Raw genomic sequence first — 24,890 nt, 5'->3', positions numbered from 1 at the left:
TCTGGGCTTAAAAAAACATTTTTGGTGCAGAGGTTATCGATATCTCAGTGGCACTATCCATGGAGGAAAAACAGCAATGGGTCACTAAAAAAAAGACAGGTTTTGTTGTTTGTTGGTCTCTAACAGCAGTCTGTAGCTTGCCAGAGATGACACACCGAACACAATATGCTTCTCCCCAGATGACAAAGTCAGGTTATATACTTTGTCATTGCCACATCTTTGTGTTTTGCAAAATTGGTACAATGCCCAAAAAAAAAAAAAAAAAAAAAAAAAAATCTGGTGACTTGGCAGATATTTTGCAATCAATATTTACACTTGGTCAGATCAAATCAATTTTATAAACCACACCACAGAGTGAAGCACTTGTCTAAGAAACCTTATATGTCATATTCCCGAGATAACAGACTTGATTATCTTGAAAAAAAGAGATTCTACTACATTTGTACTTACATGTGTAATCTAAATACATAGTCAGGATTACATGTTACATGTAACCAACCCTGTGCAGGTAAAGCAGTACACACGGTTTATTAAACTGTAGGCAACCGTAGCAACAACACAGTAGTGACACTGACCTATTCCTTAATTAAAATGACAACAAACACATGATGACAGTTTGAACACATCTTATCTTTGCCCCAGTATAACTGTGAATTCAATTATACACTCCAGCATGCTCTGATATCAACATTAGTATACATCATTACCACTTAGGGAAAACATTCAATCCCCACAAACAAAGCTTCAGTGTTAAAAGGAGCTACTAGGTTAGTGTGATGTTAGCAAGATTGTAACCCGATGTTGCAGGCAGGGGTATCATTCACAGTGTTCACAGATTTGACTTAATTCAAGTTTGGCAGGGACAGTTCTCAAATCGGAAATTAACGTTCAAAATTTGTGAAAAGCACAAACACCCAGACAACACCCAGTGCTGAAATGTTTCTGCTAATTAAGGAATTGATATGGTGTGTGATTTTCGGATCTGAAGAATGTTGTGTTACAAAATCCCTGAGACGTGCTAACAACGAGAGGAGATATCCTGTCAACTCAAAAACCACAGCACTGTACTGCTCAACAATCTTAAAATGAAGACCTTAATGCAGGTATTAAATACAATACATAGTGCTTTTATTCAGACCCTTATATAGACAAGCTCAAAGCTTTCTGAAGAAATTCAAATGAGAGCGGCGACACAGTAGACTGTCATTATGCTCTAAACCATAAATGACATTATGGAGAACAACTTTGCACCCACTCAGAAACCAACCCAGAGGTCATCCTTCCTCAGGCAGGCATTTACAAGCTAACAGCTAATTGTATCGCTTCCCCTGGTTTTCTAGACATCCCATTATCCTGATTTTTTAAGAGTAATCAAGTGGCAGTTAGCTGCTTTTTCACAAAATCATTACAACTAAACTTTGGAGCTGTTAACACCAGAATTAAGAACCCTGCTCTTCTCAGCCAAAATCTAACACCATGACATCCACATAAGTAAACTCAGGCACCCACAAACTACATCCTAATACTGCCAGACAGAGGCTTGTGCAAGTATCCCGGGAGCACAACAACACCCCAAATCTCACATTGAAGATAAGAACTCCCCTCGGTGACAGGGGCTATCAGGTCGTTTTTCTCTCAAGGCCAGCTCTCTTTCCCGCTCTCACTGTGTCTTTTACCAATTAAGGGTAACAAGCTGACAAAAGTGGCAGTGGGGTTGCCCTAAAAGCAGCCCTGTCATTGTTACATGCCAGCATCCCCCCTGGCACAAGCAAAATGTGCTGAAATCATGGCGTTGCAAACTGGTGATTCTTTTTCAGGCAGCATACAGGTAGAGGAGAAAAATGTTACAAGACCAGTTGGCTGTAGGTCAAAGACTCTGATCAATTATGATTAACAAATCATGAGACATGCATCACAAACTAAATCAGCTCCTGGTCTTGCATGCAATTAGAGTGAAAAATGATTCTAAATGGTGCGGCAGCTAATTGAATGTGTTGTCTTTGGAAGTAATTTGCGTCCTCTGGACAACAGGTGATCCAGACCGTCACGGCAGTGGATAAGGATGACTTTGCCAATGGACAGCGGTTTTCCTTTGCTTTGCCAAGCCAGCTACCAGTTAATCCCAACTTCACCCTGAAGGACAATGAAGGTAATTAAAGTGATCAATATGTTTGTTTGCATTTCTTATGAGTTTTGCGCCTTGCCTTCAGGGTAGGGCTCCATCCTCATTGCTCACAGAGCAAGATCCAATATGCTGTACTGATTTCCTCACACCTTGGAGGTGCGAGGAGAATATGCGCTCTGTCGACTGGGTGCGGTAGACATCTGGAGAACCAAATGCCACCAGGATCTAGTCTGAGTCAGGCCTCACGAAACACAAGAGTCATGGGGGTTTTGGCATGTTTGCGCATTGTGTTGTCAAATGGATTACCTGCTCTGTCGCCCCCCACCACCCCTTCTCTGTGCATTATTTTGTGCCAACAGTGGGTGTTACCATGGCAACCATCTCAGTCTCAGGTGAATACCTAGCACCGGGTTGGTCTGCAATCACAGGGCTTTTAAAAGCTCTCAGCCAGAAGATCTCAGTTGCCCACTGTGAGGAGGAGTTCACAGCACTCCGGATGAGACTCTGAGCCAGAGAGAGGGAATAAAACGGAGACGAAGGGAGCACGAGAGAGATCAAAAAAATCAATGTGATAATAGGAGATAAGTCTGTTTAGCCCTTGGTCCGGTTGCTTCCCACCACAAGCCTTCCCTAGCCTACTTCAACTACACTGTGTTACAGAGGCAAGTTTTGCTGCATTCATGTAAGTGGCACTTAGAAACATCCCTCACCTCCTGCCCACCTCGGCTCCTGAGGGGCAGATCAATCAAACAAAGCAAAGACTGACTGCAAACACTGATCCACACACACGTATTTCCCAAAGGACAACACATTATCATTTTTGCAAACTAGTTTGCTCAGCAGGAGTTTGCTTGGGTTTTATTAACGCAGCAGAGCGGCTCTGAAGACAGCTGTTAAATACTCCCAAAAAGAGGAAGTTGTTTGGGTAGAGGACCGGATATTTGTTTGATCATTAATCATTTTTCTTTTAATTATATGTATTACCATTTACTGCAGAACCCTCAATCCCCACAGGGTCCAAACATTTTTACTTAATCAAAAATCGAAGACACCACACTGACAATTTCTGGGCTTGGTATAAAAGCTGGAGCCGCAATGACACAATATCTATTTGAGGGCTGCTATGTTGGCATGTCTTTTAGGGTGTGACTATGTTGTATATGTTGTGAAAAACGTGTTAAATATGTTTCTTATTTTTGTCACTTTATTTCTCTGGGGTATTTCTGAGAAAGACACCTCTGTTATTGCCTGCAAAACATGTCTTGCTGATTTGCCATATGCTGTGCGAGGGAAACACAGTGAGGACTTGAGGGAAAGCTAATAGAAGCTAATGCTGAAAAATCACTTGTTAACCAGCAGCAAGCTGGCTGCAGTGGTGCAGCCACTCTTTGCTACTGTTGATTCTTGCTCTGTTTTCTGTATAGTAAGATTATGTGAGGAATAATCAGAACTTGTGAACTGTGAAATGTAAATTATGTCCTCCATTGCCACAAACGTAAGTATCACTATACAGCATGTTGTCACTATTAGGCGAAAAACTTGTATGTCCAAAAACGTTCCTCTTTATGACATGAAAAAAATGTATTTTTATAGTAATTGAACAGTTATTGTCAAAGTTAGCGTTGTGTCTTTGTAGGGTATAATTAGGATTGCAGACTGCTTATTGCGTCTAGGCAGTTTTGGGTAGGGAGTCAAAGGCAATGCAGGCATGATATTATCTGCCCCCAGATCCCCTTTTTTACTTGGGTCTTATTAAAGTCCTTTTTCTAGGTTTCTTTAGTCTGACTTTAGCTTTAAGAGGTAAATCCTAAATTTAAGGTTTTTTGCCTGCTTTTCCACTTATTTGTCTATTATTTATCTTACATTTTATTTGAATCACGCTTTTTTCCCTGTTCTTTACATTTTGCCAAAATCTCTCTCTTTTCTGTCAGTGCACCATTGAGACACATTAATTTAATAGATCTTTCCGCCTCACTAAACACCTCTGGTGGACTGATAGGAGAGCAGACAGCTGCCGTTGTAGCTACTGGAATTAACTGAGTGCCCATGGTCACAGGACTTGTGCTGGATCTAACCTGTGTAAAGGCAGCAACAGAAAGTTTTCTGAACTGGCATCAGTTTTCTTTTTTTTTGTATTTAGAAGAAGTCCACCTGTCACTGTTTACCCTCAGCCCTGCCGTGTGTGGCACTTGTGATGGAGGCAGGGTGGAGTTATGAGGTTTGTCTGTTGACAGTTTAAGAATTCAGTGAAGCTAGTGAGGAGCTCTTTTTTAAACTTTTTGTTGGTAAAAATTTTGTAAAACCCAGAGACGTTAAAGGTGACCAATAGCATTGATAGAGGGATAGAGAGATACAAGGTTTCCACCTGACAGCCATAATACGTAAAGGCATGCTGTTAGCCAAAATGTCCTAGAGGGACTGTTTTACCTGTAATATTATTAAATTCTTCAATATAATAAATTGCAGACCTTGTAATCCTGACAGGGGTTTGTTAGGAGTAATAACTCGTGTTAGGATCTTCCAGGACAAATTGGTGCCCCGTGGGACTAGAAAGGAGCAATTTAAACATCGAGACGGGTTGGGCTGAGGCTACTTTAGTGTTTCGAGAGTTTAATTTGCTCTACGCACTCTAGATTTCTAACCTAAATACCCACCATTTAAAAATGTTCCCCGCTCTTGCAAAGTGATTCTTTCACAAGTAGTTAGTTTTATCACAACAGAGCCATCTGCAGCAAAATATTCCCAAAGCATTCAGGAAGGAAAGCCGTCTTTCTTGAAGGATTGATAGCAGTTTTTTGGTTCATGCTGTTTTGAGTAATGGTGCCTTTCAATTTGGATTTAGCTCCTGCTGCACACCATCCCACAGGATCTTGTTTTTCTCTAACTATATCTGTGATATAACACCACGTGGGATGGGCCAATTATGTGTCATGACATGGAAATACAAAATTATTCATATTTGAATCATTTGTTAGAGGGAACTTGTAAGTAAATTGAACTTCACGAAGGACATGGTAGAAAAAAAATCCTCTGGAGTAAATAGGTCATGTCACTAACAGATTTTAAAATACACCCAATTTAAGCCTTCTGTTTCCTTGCACAGCTTCCGTTCTTTAACAAGAAAAGCTGTTACAAAGCATGTTCTGATTTAGAGCAACAACCTGAACGGTTAGTTGACCAAATGAAAGGGAGGCAGCAGCCCAGCAAAGCCTCCAACTTGTTCTGTTGACCACAGAGTAGCTGCACTGGAGCAGTTAAATGCCTTGATCAAGGGCACTCCTTAAGCTAGCTTTTAGACAAAGAAAGTGGTTCATGTTTCAAGAACTGCCTTTTAAGCTACACACTATCAAACACACATTTCCTTCTGGGTTGGCTTTTCAGTGAAGGAAAGTGCCATTCACCCACAGGCAATGAAAAACCATTATTTTACAGTGTTTGACATCAAAATTACCCTTTTACTACCTTTTTGAATTGCTCTGCTGTGGAATTTGCTTCAACGTTGCTTGATATTAAAATTTTTTTCTCCTACAATGATTCATATCACTTCCTTTAATCTGCTTTACAGCGTGGCTAAAGGCATGATGTTAGCAGGCTGTCTGTCTGACCCATTCATATGAACATTATATCTTAAGAACCCCTTGAGGGAATCTCTTCAGATTTGGCACAAACATCCACTTGGACTCAATGATGAACTGATTATATTTTGTTGGTCAAAAGTTGGGGTAACTGACCTCATCTGTCTTATTCTTGTGAACACAATATCTCATGGACACCTTGAGGGATATTTTTCAAATTTGGCGTAAACGTCCACTTATACTCAGTGAAGTGATTAGGTTGAAGTGATTAGAATTTGGTTGTCAAAGGTCACTGTTAGCTTTGGTCAATCACATTCTCGAGAATCAGAAACCTCAAGAAGACACTGAGGGAATTTCTTCAAATTTGGCACAAACGTCCTCTTGGGGGACTCAAGGATGAACTGATGATATTTTGGTAGTAAAAGATCAAGGTCACTGTGACCTCTTATATCTCATTTTTGTGAACACAATATTTTAAGAGTACACTGAGAGATTTTCTTTTTTTTTCCAAATTTGGCACAAATGTCCATTCATTCTCAGAAATTAACTAACTAGATATAGGTGGTCAAAGGTCACTATTAACTTGCATCCATCTCATTATCAAGAATCAGATATCACCAGAAGGCCTTGAGAAAATTTCCTCAAAAATTGGACTCTTGTACAGTGATGAACTGATTAGTGAAATGATTACTCATGACATTTCATATCCATGCTCAACTTCATTGTGACATCATAATGTCCTTCAAAAACATTTTTTCTGGTCATTTCTTAATGATATAACTCAGGAACAAAGGGGTAGACATGTGGTCAGATACTGAATTGAAACAGTGCTGATTGTATTGATTTTTCTGTGCTGCCAGGTTGAAGATGTGTGTGAAGCATTCATGTTTTCACAGACATGGATGTAAACTGTGACTGCAGGCATACAACTGCAAGGTGCTAGTTCTAGTTCTTCTCTAAATTTGCACTGTCACAACACCAACCTCCCCCTTAATGTTAAGCCACCGCACCCGGAGTTCATGCTGCTTCATCTCTAGTCACTCGGAGCCTACATTTCCACTCACACTCAAAAGAGGTGTCGGAGTCATATAGCGTTCCACTGCCACTGTGTATTAGGAGTTATTTGCTGTGTTCACAATATCCGGGTGAGAGAGAGAGGCACAACACACCATGCTGTTGACTCGTGTGTCTGATAATTAAAGTAAGCTCTTCACACTCGAAGCAGCTTCTTTCATTGCTGTTGTAGCAGACCAACAGTTGGTGGCTGCTCTGTGCCAGCATCTAATACCTCCCTCTGTTGTTGTGCAACTGACGAAAATCCCTCTCAGTCACTCACACAACTAACTCTCTCATGACCTCCTTTCCTCCTCGCTTACAGTTTGCTCACAAAGGATCCTCACAAAACTTGGGTCTTTTTTGTTGCTCTCTGCACAGTTTTTTTGCAGAAGGCAAAAAAAGGATTTAGTTTGAGACACTCTGATATGTTTAATGACTACCTTTTTTTAGTTAAATAACGGATGATATCTGCAATTGATTCCTCACTCATTTCAGTTAATTTAACAATAAGGGCTTCCAAAAGAACCCATTAACTAAAGCATTATGGGTTTTTTGGAAAGCTATTTTCCATACTTGCAATCATATCAGCTTTGTTTAAAGCTATTATCTTGTTACGATTGGTGCTTTTCCTACGGAGACCTGTAATAGCTCCGTCTCTGTTCAAAGTCAGACAAAACCCAGCGAATGTCGATTTTTAGCTTTAAAAAAAAAAAAAAAACTGGTTCAGTCATAGATTTAGATCAAGGCTTTTCTCTTGCTGTGGAAGTGTGATCTTTGTTTGCAGCGATAGAGCAAGGCTCCAATGAGTTGTCTTGCGGATGTGTTGATAAAGTGGAAGAACTGGATGTGCTACAATAAATGCAGGTCAAACTCCTACAGCATATTAGGTGCCATTAAGGCTGAAAAACAAGGGGGATGCTGCTGCTCAGCTGCTCCCGGAAAGCACTTTGTGACAAACCTGTTGGGTTAAAAGCCCTTTGAATATAATCAACTTGACTATGCATACTTTACAATGACTGGAAATTGAATGCCTCTTTGATCTCGTCATCTGTCACATTGGTCTGACATTTGCTTCTAAAAAGGCAATTAAACAGACGCTATGATCTCTAAATAACCCACATACTTAAATAGATCAATTGATTTCTGAAGGCATCTTCCTCTAGTGTGCATGCAGAGGACCTTCTAATATTACAGTTAATCAACTGTGTTGAAAGAAGTGCCATCGAGCCATTGATATGTGGGACGTTTAATTAGCTTTTATGTCGTTCACACTTGCAATGGGTGTTATACTTGTAGATTCCCAAACACCCATTATCTGCTGAAACTGCATGATATGTGCAAGGAGGGCAGAGCAGCTTGTCTCATGCTGGTTTTGTCAAAACTTGCTCAACATACTGCTGAAAATTGTTACAATCTCTCATTGGAGTATGTGGTGAGTTTCCTATTATTCAAGCAAAATTCATATGTTGCCAATTACGCTGTGTTTATGGTTTGAGAAAAGGGGAATAACATTTTTTTTTGTTATTGAATAACCCAATATTTATTAATATGTGTGCAGTCATTGTTGACACATTGAAGCTGTGAACCAATTTGTTTCTGTGTAACAAAGGAACACATAATAATAGTACTCTGCCGTACCCTTTTACTGTTACTGCAGAAAGGTGCAAGCTAGCCCATAATTAAGTCAGATGCACAAATCACAACCTTATGGAACAAACATACCATATTGTGACTGTGTGAATAGGCTGAAACCATGCAGTGGGCAAACATATTGTTCTTGTACAAGCAGCCCAATCGCTAACTGCTATCTGTAGTCACTGCCGGGGATGTTTTGTTAAGCTAAGCCTTACCGAGTCAGACTAATCCTTATTGAATGCAGGTGGCTGCTTTAAAGGCGATTGTTACATTTGTCTCTTGATCTGGTGTTTGTGATTCTGCATGACAGGCCTATTATTTCTGCATGAAATGATATTAGTGTTTGAACAACACTGAGCCATTCATCAATATTCAGAGCCATTATATAATATTCCATAGACCTGTAATGTATTTTCCCTGTTCTGTGGTATGTGACCCCCCCCTCCCACACCTTTTTTTTTTGGGGAGGGGGGGGGGGTAAACAAACTTTGACAGCAACAATATTTATTAATGATAAGGGTGGCTGCACTGATTACAAGCCGACAATACAGAGTCTTTTAGGTCAAAACAGAATCCCAAAGTATTCCACCAATTGCAACAAAACCAAATTCGTTAAACTTTTAAAATGATACTTCCAAAAAATATAATGCTTCTGCAAGCTGAAAGGACAATGGTGCTGATTTAAATCCTTGCAGAACCTACTTAATACCACGTCTTAAAATTTGCAGCTGCATGAACGTGAGCCATGCTTGACAACACAGCATGACCAAATCTATATTCCAAGTAGCAACTGGAGAGAAGGTTCGTGCTGAATCCCATAAGCGGCACCTACACACACCCACCAAAGTTCACAAGGAAAACAGATAAGTGCATATGTAGGCAAGTGTGAAGTCTGCAGAGATGGTGGTTGAGTCGCATGTGTCTATTGTTGGGTTGCTTTTTTTTCCATCACACGGCACATGCTTTACAGTGAATCAGCCCTTTGAAGATATTTGCATATACTGTATGGTAAATAAATTAAATCTAAATGTACATGAGCATACGTATCTTATTGTATCAATTAATACAGAAAATCAGGGATTTCATGGTTTTACACTTTTTGAATGTGTAAATGGATTTGTCTTGTTGGGACAGCCATAAAATGTTTAAATCAAGAAAGTAAATTTGAAGAGTTAAGAGTGACCACAGAGTTGCGTGCAACAGGGCAAGTATCCCCCTAAAATTGTCAAATTTTTGCACGGCTGCAGACTTTTAATCTGCTGCTGTGAAATCTCACTTCACTTTATAATTTGAGACGAAGAAGCAAGAATGCTTATGTGATACGCAAATTATGCAAGTGATCCTTTGCCTATCACTCTAGTGCTTTTGGAAAAGTGAAAAAAATAAGGCTATTTTCCAGTTAGTGGCTCATACGCTGGCTTAACGAACCCAGTGCAGGGGGAATTCCACACAGTTGTATGGAACTTCGAACACATGCATATTAATGGCATTTTCTTATGTGGTAGAAGCCAAGACAGCAGAAAAAAAGATGGGAAATTGATTGCTAGTATTTTATGTCATTTCCTCGGTGGTCACCTGGCTTGAACTGTTGCAACATAGCACACAAGCTGTCACAACACGGTTTGTGACATGTGACTGTGTTAACTCGTGCAGTCTCTCCTCTTATGTGGATGGGCCATCTCACTCTGGCGTTAATCAACAAAACGCACAGCTCTCCTGCACCCACCTACTCCGAGAGGTGGTTTTAATGTGAAATTAGCATGACATTATTGATGCGCATTTCCTCGTCGTGGTCTGCACAAGGACCCATGCTGCTGTGGGTATGTGCTTCAAAGTGTAACCGCGGACGCAGCAAACACAGCATTTGTCTCTCTGCCTCAGCCTCCGTCTTTGTCCTCTGCTCTCTCTTTGGCACGCACATACACACACAACCTCTTCCATTCACCCCCCTTGCCTCCCTCTCCTCTCATATTGCAACTCCCCATCTCTCTTCCTTGTTATTTGCATCTCTCCCACTCCACTCTCTCAAAGCCCCCCCCCACACACACCACCATCACCACCCATCTGCTTGCTGATACGGTGATACTGTGAGTCTGACTTAATAAAGCTTGAAGTACGTGTTGTCATTCCAACTGTCGATCATTGTAATTATTCATAGATGGAGCAGAGATTGGAGTGGGAGGCGAGGTCTCAGAGCAGCAGCACGATAGTACAGCATGGCGGAGGTGTTTTTCTCGCTGGGTGGAAAGGAAAAAGGTTGCCCCTGTGCACGATTCAGCATTTTTGGAACTCAGAATGTCGTGTGAAAATATATCAATGTGTCATCTGCAAGTTTCTACTTAGTCAGTCATGTGAGGCTCAAGTTAGTCATCCAGGTAGCTGATTCACCGAGCCATATACTCTGAATGAACAGGGATGGATGATCATGTACTGTAGCTGCTTGTTTTCTTTTTATTCCTTATCTCATAGTACAAACATTTTAAGGGGTATTTTGCAGATTATCAGTCTGTGCTGTGTTAGTGCTTTGCATAGTCCAAACTATTGCTATTTGGACACCTCACATATTACAGACACGTAATCTCCCGCTGAAATAAAACCTCTGAAGAGCCCTCACATACCTGTAGGGATTGCATATTAGATTCCTGACAGAAGACTGTGAGATGAACCTAGCGTGCGAAGTGGTCGTGTGATGGCACACTCGTTGGTGTAAGCTTCTTAGCATGCATGCTTTTTGAAAGGAAGTATTTAACACTCACACCAAATGTCAAATAAGCTCTGTGTGTACTTTTGCAAAAGAAAACAACTCAACAAAAGTTTTTTTTTCTTCTTTTTTTGTGCAGATAGAAGGCTGCGGTAAAAAGTTATGATAATCTTATTGTATTTTGGTACCAAGCTTTCAATGGCAGCTATGCATAACAACTACAAATAATATTTTAAAGCTGAAGTGGTGTTAGAACACTTTGCTATGCTAAGCAAAAGGGAAACATGAGCAGTGCAAAGTTTCTCAAATCAATGGTTTAAATTATTCAACTTCTATAATCACCATCCTTTACTCAGTAATTTCAGTAAAGTGTTTAAGTATGACTTCTGTATTTTTCAACTTGGACCATTTTTTTTTGCCATGGTTTGGTGTCTAAGTGACTAAGGCTCAGATTGTGTAAAGCAAGACAGCATTTGGGAGGGGATCCCTACAGAAATAGACATATTTTTTGTTTAACCAGACAGCCCTGAAATGACAGACCCATCGTATCTCATTTAAATAAACTGAATTTTCTTAATCATCAAAAAACATACTTTGTGCAAAATCGATGGACGCAAAATATAACTTACAAAGCCGTCTTGGTTTTTCTTTACGCTTCAACAATCACCAAATCTCATTTGGTTGAAATAAACACTGGATTTACAACATTAGATGTGAAAATATGCTGGCTTTATTCACACTAAAATTACTATTTATAAGGGGTGGATCATCAGAGGCCCCATAATACAATATTATCACAAACCTTCAGTCACAATACAGTTTTATTGAGATCTTAAATGTGTTGCAATATGCTGAGTATTGGGATAAAATATATTGTGATATATTAACATTCATTACCTTTTTCAGCTGTTAATTATATTCCCAAAAGAAAACTTAAAAACCTTTATTTTATTGAGTTATACAAGAGTTAACAATCTGTTCATCTTACTTCATTCATTTTTATTGCAGTAAAACATTTCTTGTTTACTAGAAATTTATATTATTGTTGTAAGCAACCAAAAGTAGAATTTGTATATTAATAACATATGTAACAAAAAAAGAATACTTGGTTTCTGTGTATTGATACAACATTTCCGCACAAAAATATCGTCATACTATGCTGTATCCATTTTTGTGTTGTGACTGGAAGAGCAGAGGACAAGCATGGAATAATGTGGTGACAGCCAACACAGATGCCACTACTGTTGATTTAAGCCTATTTGCGGCTGCCGGCTGCAGCCCTCTTACTCAATATTGGACCAATTTCAAAAGTTGTTGCCCTATTAGTCACTTAGTCACAAAGACATTGGAAAAAACGATCCAAGAAAAAAAAGAAAACACACAAAAAACATAAGGTACACAACACAAGGTACTCTTTGAGCAAATATGGGCTAACATTATCTTGAAATTGAAATGTCCTTATTGCAAGCTCTGAAGACTAAATCTAATCTTGCTGTATTTTATTTATATTTTTGTTTAAAAACATGGATCTAAGTTACAGATGCACTGAATCAGTTGTCAACTGTGTCTTAATTTTGTCCGTGATAGAAGTTTCTAGCGCTCAGCTGGCATTCTGATTTTCCCAAAACACTTCGAACAAAATAGCCTATGGCAGAGGGGAATGCAGCATAGATGTGACTTGGTGGGCAAATGGACTATAAATGACACCGAATGGCTAATGGCGGTTATGTCAGGGATGTTGCCACAGTTTCTGATCGTGCAAGAGCTCTATATGCTTCCTACTGTTGCATAATACATTTATATACATTTAACAGTGCTCCTTATTTACACAGTCTCCCCGTATTTCCACAATGCAAGGATGTCAAAATAAATAAGGGTGTGGTAAACAAAGCTATGAGAGTACTGACATAACAAGTGAGCTCCTTTTCACATGTATACAAGTGCTACATCTGTGTATTTATTTGCTTTCTCCTCTTTGCCAAATCTTTTCATAAAACATTCCTCTCGAGTTTTCTCTTGTTTGCTCTTTTCTTCTCTACAAATTCAGCCTTTTTTTATTCCTGTTTATCTACATGACATGTTCCATTAACAGAAGTGTTTCAGCAGAGGCCAAGGTGAAATGCTCTTTTGCAGCGCATTAAAATAGTAAATGAACACCTTTGAAATTAATTAGCCTTGGCACATGGGGAAGCTGCAGTGAGACACACTAAGAAATCTACCAGCTTGAGATACTTCAAAAGCAAAAAGATACAATTTACAATGGGAAATGCTGTAGATTGGAATTTTTTTTTTTTTAGCTAGATGATTCTGTATAAATAGGTAATTGCAGGCTCCGCTGAAAGAGTGATGCAACTGAGAATAAAGAGGAAAGCATCAATTAGTGTTTTTAGCCAAGGGGTCTCATTTTCCTGAACATGTTTTTTTTTTTTTTGCATTACAGACAGCACGGCCAGCATCATCGCCAGGCGGCGGCGGTTTAACCACCTGATCCAGGAGCTTTACGAGCTACCCATCGTTGTGTGGGACGGTGGGGAGCCGTCGCTGAGCGGCACCAGTACCTTGACCCTGCGGGTGTGCCCGTGCCAGCGCCACGGGAGGATCCGGATGTGCCAGGGCGAGGCGTTCCTCTCCTCGGCCGGTCTCAGCACAGGGGCCCTCATCGCCATCCTGCTGTGCATCGTCATCCTGCTGGGTAAGTTGGGACAGGCGCTGTGGGGACTGTAGCAGGAGGGGGGAGCTGCCCGGGGGCAAATATCCTGAGGGCATGGACGGAGGAGATGAACCATGGAGGAGCAGGGAAGGGTGGAAGGGTTTTGAAAGGGTTTGACAAGGGCAGAGGAGGAGAGAGAGATGAAAAGACATCCGAGGACACAAGTAGAATTAAGAATGAGAGTAAAAAGAGCTGAATAGGGCAGAGGTGGAAAAAAAAGAATATGAAGGACAGAAAAAGAAGATGGTGAGGATAAAGACAGCAAAGAAGAGTGGAATGGAGATTGCAGGGTCAGTGTGATTCAGAGAGGGAGGCGTATACAACTGAAAGAACACAGAGAATAAGTAGTTCAAGAACTGGAATCCAAGAGCAGCGAGGGTTCACATTTCAGAAAGGCAGCTAGAATCAGAAAATTAGATAAGACTTAAATCACATTTGTTGATGATTTGAAATTCACATCCAGCTCTTTTTACTATGCAAACTAAATCTCCTTCCCCATCACTCCCTGCCTGGCACATGTTTGACATCGCATGTTGAGACAAGAGGAGCAGAGGACAAGCATGGAGGAATGTGGTGACAGCCAACACAGATACCACTCTTGTTGATTTCATGTGTGACGGACGTGTTCTGCGCCATGAATATAAAACTCCCAGATGGAATAAAGTGAAACGGGAGGCCACATCCATGTTGCCAGCTCGTTGCAGCACCCAAAAGAGCATGCCCTCACTCAGTGTGTGCCTTACTAGTTACTGTTACTATAGCAACCAATCTTTGCAGTCACAGCAAGTGATTATATATAAAACTCGCAGATGTAATCTTGACAATTTGAGTTTGGAATGTGGACTTTACACTTTAAAATATCCGAAAGATGGCGCAGAATCTAAGATCAAATATACTGAAGTCAATAATCTCCCATCAGCTGAACTTGCGTGAGAAATGTCGCCTTCCTCTGCAAACCAAACTGCAAAGTAATTAGAAAACACTGTCTAATAACATAGCTTCACCGTCGTCGTTTTTCCCCTCCTCTCTTCAGCGATTGTCTGTGGACATTAGCGCGTGAAGGTTATGCATATTCATATGGGCTGTCTTCCTCCTCGATGCCAAAGCCTCTGGCTGAGGCGAACAAAAGGCCATCACCACTGTTTGGAGCAAATGCTTGAGTGAAAGACACATGCTGAATCCCTAATCATCAACACAAGGCAGATCTAGTTAGGACAAAGAGAAACAGCTAGAGGCAGGAACTGATCACACATCTTTATTTATTTATTTTGGACCTGTGCTGTGTTTTGGGTTCACACTTTACATTTACAAGTGAAATGTCTTACACATGGCTCAGCTGGTGGACAGCGGTTTGGTGACCCTTCAACCCCCATGAGATTAGAGATTCTGTCAAAGCGTCACAGACAAAATAAACAGGTTCAACTTAACCCTTTCAAATCCTCCGTCCATTCCAATGGACATAACTTTTAGAGGAAGTCTAGAGCTATGATTGTTGACATCTGACACCACACAAATGCACATTTGATGGGATGTCTATAAGCCAATCATAGTGTCCCAAATAATCTAAAGTGGACTGTAGTCGAGCCACGGCCCCTTTTTTAACAAGCATAACCGAGCATGAAAAAAAGAAAAAGTACAAAGTAGGTTTCAGTCTATCAATCAAACAAAAAGAAACATGACAGATTTAAATCGTTTACACAGGTTTTTTTTTTTTTTTTTTCAAAAATATCCATCCATTGGAATGTACTGTGTTTAATTTCACTGGAAAATAAATAGGGGGAATACTGTTCATATTTGAGTTTTGTTTATGATACAGTCAGCTTTCAATGCATCTTATTGATTATGTTCACAGAATATTCATCTCTGGAGGTTTCCTACATATTATTTTCACAAGATGCTTTAGAAACTGAGGATATTTTTAGTCACAATGCCAAAAACGAGAACATATTTTGTATTTTAGAACTCACGTTATCACTTTAATCATTGATATGAGTTAATTAATTTTTGAAAATAAAATAATATTTACTATTAGGCAATTTCTTTAAGATTATTTGTCTTTTGGAATGGAGAGAAAAAACAAAAACTAGCAATTCTTTTTTTCTAATGATTTAAGAAGGGCATTTAAAATAAAAATCCACCATAACAATATTCTTTGTTTAGAAAATAATTGGGTTCTGAATGGTAATTTGACTTTTCTGCAGCATTTTTTTCATAATTCACTATCTCAGTCATTCATACCAATAAATAGGTTGCTGCGTGTGGGCGTCCTGGTGGATTAGTGGTCTTAAGAAACATGCTAAGTAACTGCAGTATCCTCAGTTTAAAGCCCAATTGGGACTTGTGTTGCATGTCATACAACCATCTCCTCCTATTCTGTTAGTCTCTGTGTGCTGCAAGACTTAGTATAAAAACCTCAGTACTTATAGACCCAATTTACACCTAATATCAAGAAGTGATCTAGATACAGTGTCTGTATAAAGCAATCCAATCCACTGTTCTTTTATTTTTACCTGGCATTAATAAAAGTTGCCATCTTTTTTCTTTTTTTTAATCACTATTTGAAAGGGATGTGCACAATTAGTCAGCTTGTCACAGTTCATAGATGGAAAACCAAGAGCACACCTCAGAAGGCAGGTGAACAAAGCGGAGTGTGGAGTGTCTTGACTGAGCAAATAAACAATGCAAGGATGCAAGATGATCCAGGCAATTTACACATTTACAAGGGGTCGGGATGAAGCAGAATCAAGGCAAGGTCAAAATCTAGATCAAAAAGTCACATTGTAGATAAGAATTGCTGGGAAAGCTAAGGCATGGGGTACACTGTGGGGACAATCTGGCTAAGAGCTTGTGAAAGTGGACCGGTATATATACCAGGGAGCTGCTGACGGGAGGAATGAGGAACAGGTGAGTGATGATCAGCAGGTGAAATTAATCTACTGATTAGGGCAGGCAGGAGTGACAAGCTCTGCGAGGACAGCAGAGTGAGAACACAATGTACAAACAAACCGAGTGAATAAATAGATGATAAATGAACAAAAGTAGTATTTGAAACCATGACACAACTAGACCAGGGGTTCTCAACCACAGTTTCCTGAGGGAGATCCAGAGAGGAAAAAATGTATAAAGCCTCTGGAAACCCAAATCACCATCAACGTTTTCCTAATATGCAATTGAGGGTCTTGTATGCATAATATAAAGCATCAAAAATGAATCAATCATCAATCCAAATTTTGAATATTGTCATTTTATTTTTTTTAGTTTCCTGAAGCTGGGTTGATTTGGGCATGGTTATCCCCAATCCATACAACGTAATATGGATAAAACCGATCAAAAATTCAATGTCAGGTGTCAGTTGATACAAATTTAACACGTCACATTGAAATCCCCCATTGCTCCTTTCAAAAGGGTGCTTTCGAAAAGAGACACACTGGCACAAACTGGACTGCTCGTAAATTCGGAGCACTGTTGGATATACCATTTTGATTATCCAGAGCAGCGCACTATGGGAGTGTCAGCGTGCACTCTTAGCACTTTGTCTGGGGAGAAGAAACACCAAAGCGCCAAACGGAGTTAATGTGTAATGAACTTAACTGTTTGTTAATTAATGGAAAAACAGAACACTTCCTAGCTTGGAGCAACAGTGTAGAGAGCACCCCTAATGATCCAAAAATAAAAAAATATATTTGTGGCCAGCTGCCAAAAAACACAAGATAAGATAATATTTTATTGTCTGTTTTCACAGAAATTTCAAACAAACAAAAAAAAACACATTAAAAAAAACCTATCATTGATCATCAGAAAGGCTGTAACATAAGCATAAATGAACAGGAAATCCTTGTTCAGACAATGATTATCAACCATGTAGATCAATCGTGATGTATGTGATGTTTATGTGTTTTCTTTTTTTAGACCAGTAGACCGGTCTATGTTTAAACTTCCACTCAATCATTAGGGAAAGTATTCACTAAGAACAACACAACTATATGCAAGGGAAGAGTTGTTAACTATTGTTACTAATTTTAGCTTTTGGCAGACATAAATTAGCTATAGCAGGAGGAGGTGAAATTTGGTTATATTTCAACTTTGTGGATGGTTTATGATTTATATGTATTGTGATTATATTGTACGGATTGAATTTACCCCATTTACACAACACAATGTTAGCCAGACCTCCTCCAGAGTGGCGGACTGACAAACATTTCTTTTTTTTTTTTTAATGCTTTCAAAAATCTGGTAATAAAACAACAAATTTATCCTGAATTTCAGTATGTGCCGAAGCTTGCCAAGAAATTGTTCAAATCTATCTCCTCGCTCCCATAAAACCTTGAGATCGCTCTTCAAGTTCATTTTGGTCAACAATGCTATTTAAACACAAGCTGCTCAAGGCTGAACAAAGAGTAAGAGAGTGAAAGTGTGCCAAGTTGGTTTTAGAAATGCACTCTAAAATTGAGTGGCCGACAGACAAAAGTGGTGGTGTCACTTATATAGACATGAGTCACAGTTTTAATTCTCACTTGCCTTTGCTAGTCAGTGATTTGTTTGTGTGATTGTTTTTCTGTCCGTCCGATTAATGTCCATGTTTTATCTCTGAGCCCTCTAATAAGCCATCCTAATTAAGCCTGTAGCAAACCAGAAATGGATACAAACTATCTATAAGCTGACTCAGTTTATAATGGCAAGCTTTGAGCTTTTGGGGCCACCAATCATTGCCACTGCCCACGTCCCAAACAAAATGAACTACTATATAATCAAAAACAGCAATAACCTTTAAAAGCCAATGTGAGTATGTTTTACTACTTAAACTACGTATCATGTTACTATGAAGAGAGTGAAAAGAAAATAGGTGCAGTGAAGGTATATTGTAGATGCAATGGAAATTGTATTTAGCCTGAATGAACCAAATTATGCAGCAGTTTGAAAGCATAAAATATAAAGTTCATATGCTTCCAAGCGAGCTGCTACGGGCTCCATCTGTGGCTTCATAACAGCCGCTATAGCTGAAAAATATGCCATGGTGTCAGTTGTGCAGAGCACGCAATTTAGAGAAAGCAATAACAGGACGAAAAGACCAGGTCCTAGACAAAAAAAACTTGGGAGTCTGACTTTCGTGGGAGAACTTTTTGGCTGTCAGCTTGTAGTCTTACCCTTTGTTAATGATTCCTTGTGATCAGCAGTCATCATCCCTATACTTGTCAAATGCTTCATTTCAATGTGTCATTTGGAATTTGTTGTCAATGTGGCTAATATTTGGACATCTTTTTTCAGACACGGCGGGTGCAATTTGCATAAAAATGTGAGATTTTCTCATTTGGAATCTACACTGATTTGTTTATAGAACGTCTTCAAATAATTATACAAACTGGCCTCTGTAACACCAGTGGCTGCGTTGTCTGAATTGCCAATAACACTCACCATTCCAGTGTTGTGTTGTATTGCCAGGTGCTTTAATCCTCAGGTGCCCTTAAAACGCATGAGCATCAATAACTGTCCCCAAAGTGAGGGAACAATGCTGTTATTCAAGCTCATTTGTTGTAAAGTGATGTGTTCAGTCCATCATTCACCAAAATATCGGTGTCTTTAATGAATACATTTTTTTAAGTGCCTTTGTAGCGCTTTTTCACATAAACACGGCCCGTGGAGTTAAGAGGGGCTCATTCTAGGCTAACAAAAATGCAGTGTTTCTTAGTGTCATGTGATTATACACTAATAAAATCATATATAAGATTATTATATTGCATTTCTACCAATATGTCCCTCAAAATGTGTTTTTAAAACTGTGTCAGTGCAACAGCAGCAAGTTCATAGGACTAGTACCAAACAGTCAGCATAAGCCTTATTGAGTTAAGATTGCTTTTCAGGTTCAAAAACATGAGACAATTTAACGAACAGTAGCCTTAAAGTATTGCAGCTGTGATGTTTTTAATGTTTTTTATTTCTGTTTCAGAAGTTTTTCCTTTCAGACCGAGTTGGGGAGTGACTTAAAAAGTTACAAGGAATAGCCTCCTACTTGGATTAGAGACATTATTTTACGATACAGTCCCTGTAGTCTCCCAGTGTAATCTTCCATAACCAGGAGGACTGCAACATAAATGAGACTTCGTGGTGGCTCCTGCTGCAGCAATTGTATATCTGCAGACTGGGGTAATGCTCCCTGGTGACATAAGCGGTGTACTGAGAAACAGTTAGACCTCGACCGGCCTTGGCTAGGCAAATGAAATGACCTGAATGGACCATTATTGGAGAGAGTGTAATACAATATAGTATGTACAGTGGAGAGGAAAGTACAACAAATACAAGTATATCATGGACTGCTGAAAGTGCAGTCTGGAAGGTGCATTAACCGAGTCATTACATTGAGGCTGTTTACCTCTGAACCACAGTGAGGTCTAAAACTGTAGATAGTGGGAGCAGATAGTGGCCAAAAATGTAGAAATTCAAAAATATGCATTGTGCAGGAAATGAATATACTACATTCTTTATTTCCTAGTTCTAATCAAAGTGATTTACCCAACTCAATCCCAAACACTCACATCTTTGCATTGTGTAATTGGCAGTTTTAAACAAGTCAAGTGATAAGCACTCACACACACAAATTGCATTTTTACACCCTCTCTTGCCGTACTTAGGCAGTGCCAGTGCACCAGGTGGAGGAAAGTGAATTTGGATTTTTTTTTTTTTTGCATGCATTAATCATATGCAGGTTAGGGGACATTTCATTAAAATACAGCTAAAAACTGCACAAAATGAAATATATGTAGGGATGAATCTGTGCATCATCACTTCAGTGACAAGGTGTCCTGGGGTACAGTTGAAAACATTTTAGTCCATAATGGAAAAGTTTACTTTGTTGCACTCTACATTTAGTTTCACATTATACAACTACAACTCAATCACAGCTTGAGAGAAATGCCTTATGGGCTCACAAGTAGTTCATTTACTCGACAGAGTTTTAGTGATCCATTATCCTGGCAAGCTAAAAAGTTTGATTCCAGACCCTGCAGTTAAAGCATAGAAAGAAATAGCTTTTGGAATTTGAATCCAGTCTAAGTTAATTCATTTTATTAGGTTAGTCTCCAAGCATAACTGCTGGCTATTGTATGCCAGTGCCTATCAGCTCCTACCAGGGAATGGATTATCAGTGTCTTAGGGTCTCACCTGATTAACTTAACTACTTGGTTTGAGGTAATCTTATTAATTGTGCATTTCTTGGGGTGAACGTGCACAAATAAAATCATGAGAAACTAGAGGGGCACTTGGACAACACAGACCTCCGCCAAGGCCAAAGTCCTGTGCATCCCCCCTTTCATCCACTCCAAAATTTTAATGGGTTCTTCCTTGCCCCATGTACACCCTTCCACCATGTTTCATGAGAAGTAGGCAAGCAGTAGGTAACAAGCATTAAGGTATGTTACCTGTCCACCTGTCTTGTATAGAAGCCCATTGCCAGAAGATTTTGCCTTTTCTGGTATTCAGGTCAAGAATGGCATTTAAAAAAAATGCAAGGATCTGCATTGATTGGGTTGTGTTTTTTCAATACTGGTGAGATAATATAAAGGTCTTGGACAACATATCCTCATGCAGCGGTTCTTTGATACCCTATGAAATTGTGCCCCAGGAATCATGCTATGTACTAAACGTAAAGTTATATCCCTAACGTAAAGTTACGGAGGTTGGGTTTAGGAAAAGAAACATGGTTGAGCATCTTTCGGCTTAGGCAAGTAAAGTTACTGTGCTTAGGTTTAGAAAAAGAAACATGGTGAAGATACACTTTGAAATGTCTCAGATTTCACTCAGAGTTTACACAGTTGCAAACACCTGTGTCCCGGTGGAGAGTCTAATGTTTTGTGACCCATCTAACATCTCAAACCTAACTCCTTTTCCTTCATTACTCTATCAGTGCATTGGTCATTTGATCTCAGCATTCCCAAACATTGGGGTTAGACATAAATAGCTGACTCATGATTACATAGGATATTTATGAATTTTTTTGCATTAATTTTTGTAAAAAAAAAAACCACACTGTTGAAAGTTAACACTCCCTAAAAATCTTGCTGTTTCTTACATATCATTGTGGCAGTTGCAAGGCTGCTTTATACCAATAGGACCTCACACACACTGGTTACGTGGTGCCACTTTGCTGACACTGTACAGCCATGTTGCAGGTGGATGCTGAAGGTGGCTTTTGGCATCACGGATTGTACACCGAAAGCACTGACATAGTGGGTGCATTTGACAAATTTGCAATAAGAACGGGCTGGCTATATTGTGGCAAATGCTGAAGCAGGTTAATTTTTTTCACAGCAGTCATGCATTGGGACTTCCACTGTATTAATGTAGTGGATTGATTCAAAATGATGTGACCACAGTGCTTTACTTAAAAGCAGTATTTTTATGTCATAGAGGCTCTGTGAACAGGTAATCTGTCTATATTTTTCCCATCAAAAGGTAATTTCTTTTACTGTTGTTGCTTCAGTTTCTCAGTTGTGACAAAACCTGGAAGAGGTCCTGCTTTTTCACTCTGCTTTGGTCCACTTATTCAGTACCACCACAGCTGGAATGGGATTATTTTCACCTGCCCAAGTGAACTGAAAGAGTAAAGGCTCCAGTGTTTGACTAAGCAGCTCAAGCTTGGTGTCAACGCACCTTTACTCCGAGTCTACTCTGAGGCTTAAATGTGCTCTTTGAAAATCACTTTATAGTCTGTCTACAGCATGCCACGGTCCCCACAATATGAATATAAAAATGCATTGCTTGAGTAAATACAGTAGATTAACACAAATGCATCGTTGCATCCTTGACATTATGAAAGTTGAAACCTCTACCTTGCCTTAATCCACCACCACCACCACCACCACCACCTTTTAGTCTGTCTGCCGAGTTCTCACCTTGTACGTGTTAAAAGGAGTTCTCAGAGGCTGATCTAACACTATAGTGTGTGGCTGGTTACATAAATATAGTATGTAACAGTGTGATGTGGCGCGTCAAAATGCTGAAAACATTTATATCACAATATATCCCTTTTTGTTCCTTTGAACCTTTTTTCTTCTGCTAATGTTCAACGCAATTTGATTGTGAAGCAAAAAGCCTCTGAAGGAACACTGATCTAGCTCGCTCGTCTCTGTTAATGTAACATAATGAACTCCTTTTAGAGATTGCACCACTGCACCGATGTACTCCCCTAGCTTACGCCATTTTATTAAATAGATGTTAGTGTTAACATCTTGCAGAGAGGTCATCATTAACCCGAAGAAGTATAACTCTCATTAGTTGTACTGTAGGAACAAGTTCCAAGCTGGAGCATGTCATCAAATATTACTCGGCTTCAGGACTTCATTAACAGTTGGAAAAGATACACTGTAAGCTACTCATCTGGAGAAACGTGATATATATATATTTTTTTATGTGGCGCAGCTGGCTCATTCTTTCTGTGTAAAACTCAAAGATATTTACATGAGACATACCTCCATATGTCGACACGTTTGCTTTGTCTTCACAGGCTGTTTTGCATTTTGGCTGGATGTGATTTGCTCTATAGATGATGTTAATGTGTATATTGTCATCATTTCAACAGCTTGCATTCAAACATCACAGCTAATGTCGCCGTAATGCATATTATTGATTTACAACTCTCCAACGCTTGGATAGTTTAAGTGTCCTGATGGAAAATCGGATAAATATGCACATAAAATATGCTTGTGTTCATTTGGGTGGCTGTTAAGAAAACATGGCTGAGCATGGTAACCACATTCAGCTGCTCTGTGTTATGGGATGTTCGTTGGATGAGTAGTTTGTCACTTTAATTATATAGAAAAGCAATTGTCTTTCTGTGTGACTTTTGTCTGCAGCTATTAAGGATGTCAGTTTATTGTATGAAGTTATGCCACAGAATTCTACTTGTTATTGTAACATATTCATTTTTAAGGGGTTTTAGCCTCAACACATTCTGAAAAAGTTCTTTTTTTGTCTTTCAGCCATCGTGGTTCTCTTCATCACACTGAGGCGGAGCAAGAAAGAGCCCCTTATCATCTCTGAGGAGGACATCAGAGAGAATGTGGTTACCTACGATGACGAGGGCGGAGGTGAGGAGGATACCGAGGCCTTCGACATAATCGCCCTCCGTAACCCAGCTGCCGCTGAGGAGCTCAAGTTCCGACGGGACGTTCGCCCGGAGGCAAGAAAACACTGCAGTGTGTCCCGCAGCCACCGGAGCCCATCGGTGCAGCTGGACGAGGTGGACGTACACGAGTTCATCAAGCAGAGACTGGTGGAGGCCGACATGGACACCAGTGTGCCCCCCTACGACTCCCTCCAGACCTATGCTTACGAGGGCCAGGGATCACCCACAGGATCCATCAGCCCTTTAGACACTCCTGGCACGCAATCAGAGCAGGATTATAACTACCTGGAAGAATGGGGGCCCGAGTTCCAGAAACTGGCAGAACTCTACGGAGAGGCAGATTCAGATGTGACGACTTAGTCTGTGATTTCACTCCTGTCCAAACCAAATCTGTTTGAAATTTTTTTCAAATTTTCAGTGAACAATAAAAAAACAGAGATGCTTTCAAACTGTTCCCGGTGGTTTACAACTTCAACTGTTGAACTAAAAAGACTGCTCTTTTTCTTTTCTTTTTTTTCTTTTCATTTTGTCGCTTTGGATCATGGGTCGTTCATCTGGAAGTATTGAATCAGATTTTGGGAAGGAATAACAACAATATGGGGAAAAGGAAAATGATATTTTTCCTTGGTGTATATTTTTTATTGCTCAATAAAGTCCTGAAATCCATATGAGTGGATATGTGAAAAAAAATTGTAAATTTGTCTTCTTCCTCCACGAATGGATAAACAGTACAGCATGCAGTTAAGATTATCGTGGTGGGAGGCATTACCAAAGGTGTTCATGATTCACCAGGCAGAGGATGATGCTGATCCAGCCATATGCACAATAATGACACCCCCAGTCTTGCAATATGTTTTGTGTCTTTTCTTCCATGTTGCCATTATCTTTGAAACACTCTTTGAATCAGCCATATTTGCTAACATATGTACATCTTCCAAGCGTCTGATTTGAAATGAAGAGAGGTAAGTAAC

The 24,890-nt window shown here is 39.7% G+C and overlaps 1 protein-coding gene across 4 annotated transcripts in view; it reads left to right on the top strand.

The window, feature by feature from the left end:
* Nucleotides 1–24,613, top strand: part of LOC121960541 (cadherin-18) — a 194,066-nt gene extending 169,453 nt beyond the window's left edge. For all 4 annotated transcript variants that reach the window (XM_088071973.1, XM_088071972.1, XM_088071974.1 and 1 more), the window contains exons 10-12: nucleotides 2,032–2,149; nucleotides 13,533–13,784; nucleotides 23,774–24,613. In XM_088071973.1, coding sequence (XP_087928099.1) covers nucleotides 2,032–2,149; nucleotides 13,533–13,784; nucleotides 23,774–24,279 — 876 coding nt within the window. In that variant the 3' untranslated portion in view covers nucleotides 24,280–24,613. The remainder of the gene's footprint in view (nucleotides 1–2,031; nucleotides 2,150–13,532; nucleotides 13,785–23,773) is intronic.
* Nucleotides 24,614–24,890: the final 277 nt, after the last annotated feature.

This window comes from Plectropomus leopardus, chromosome 21 (assembly GCF_026936395.1).
Source record: "Plectropomus leopardus strain MGB_pleo_1.0 chromosome 21, ASM2693639v1, whole genome shotgun sequence".
Taxonomy (NCBI): Eukaryota; Metazoa; Chordata; class Actinopteri; order Perciformes; family Serranidae; genus Plectropomus; species Plectropomus leopardus.
The sequence above is the reverse complement of the archived record's forward strand: the minus strand, read 5'-3'. Positions and strand labels throughout refer to the sequence as shown.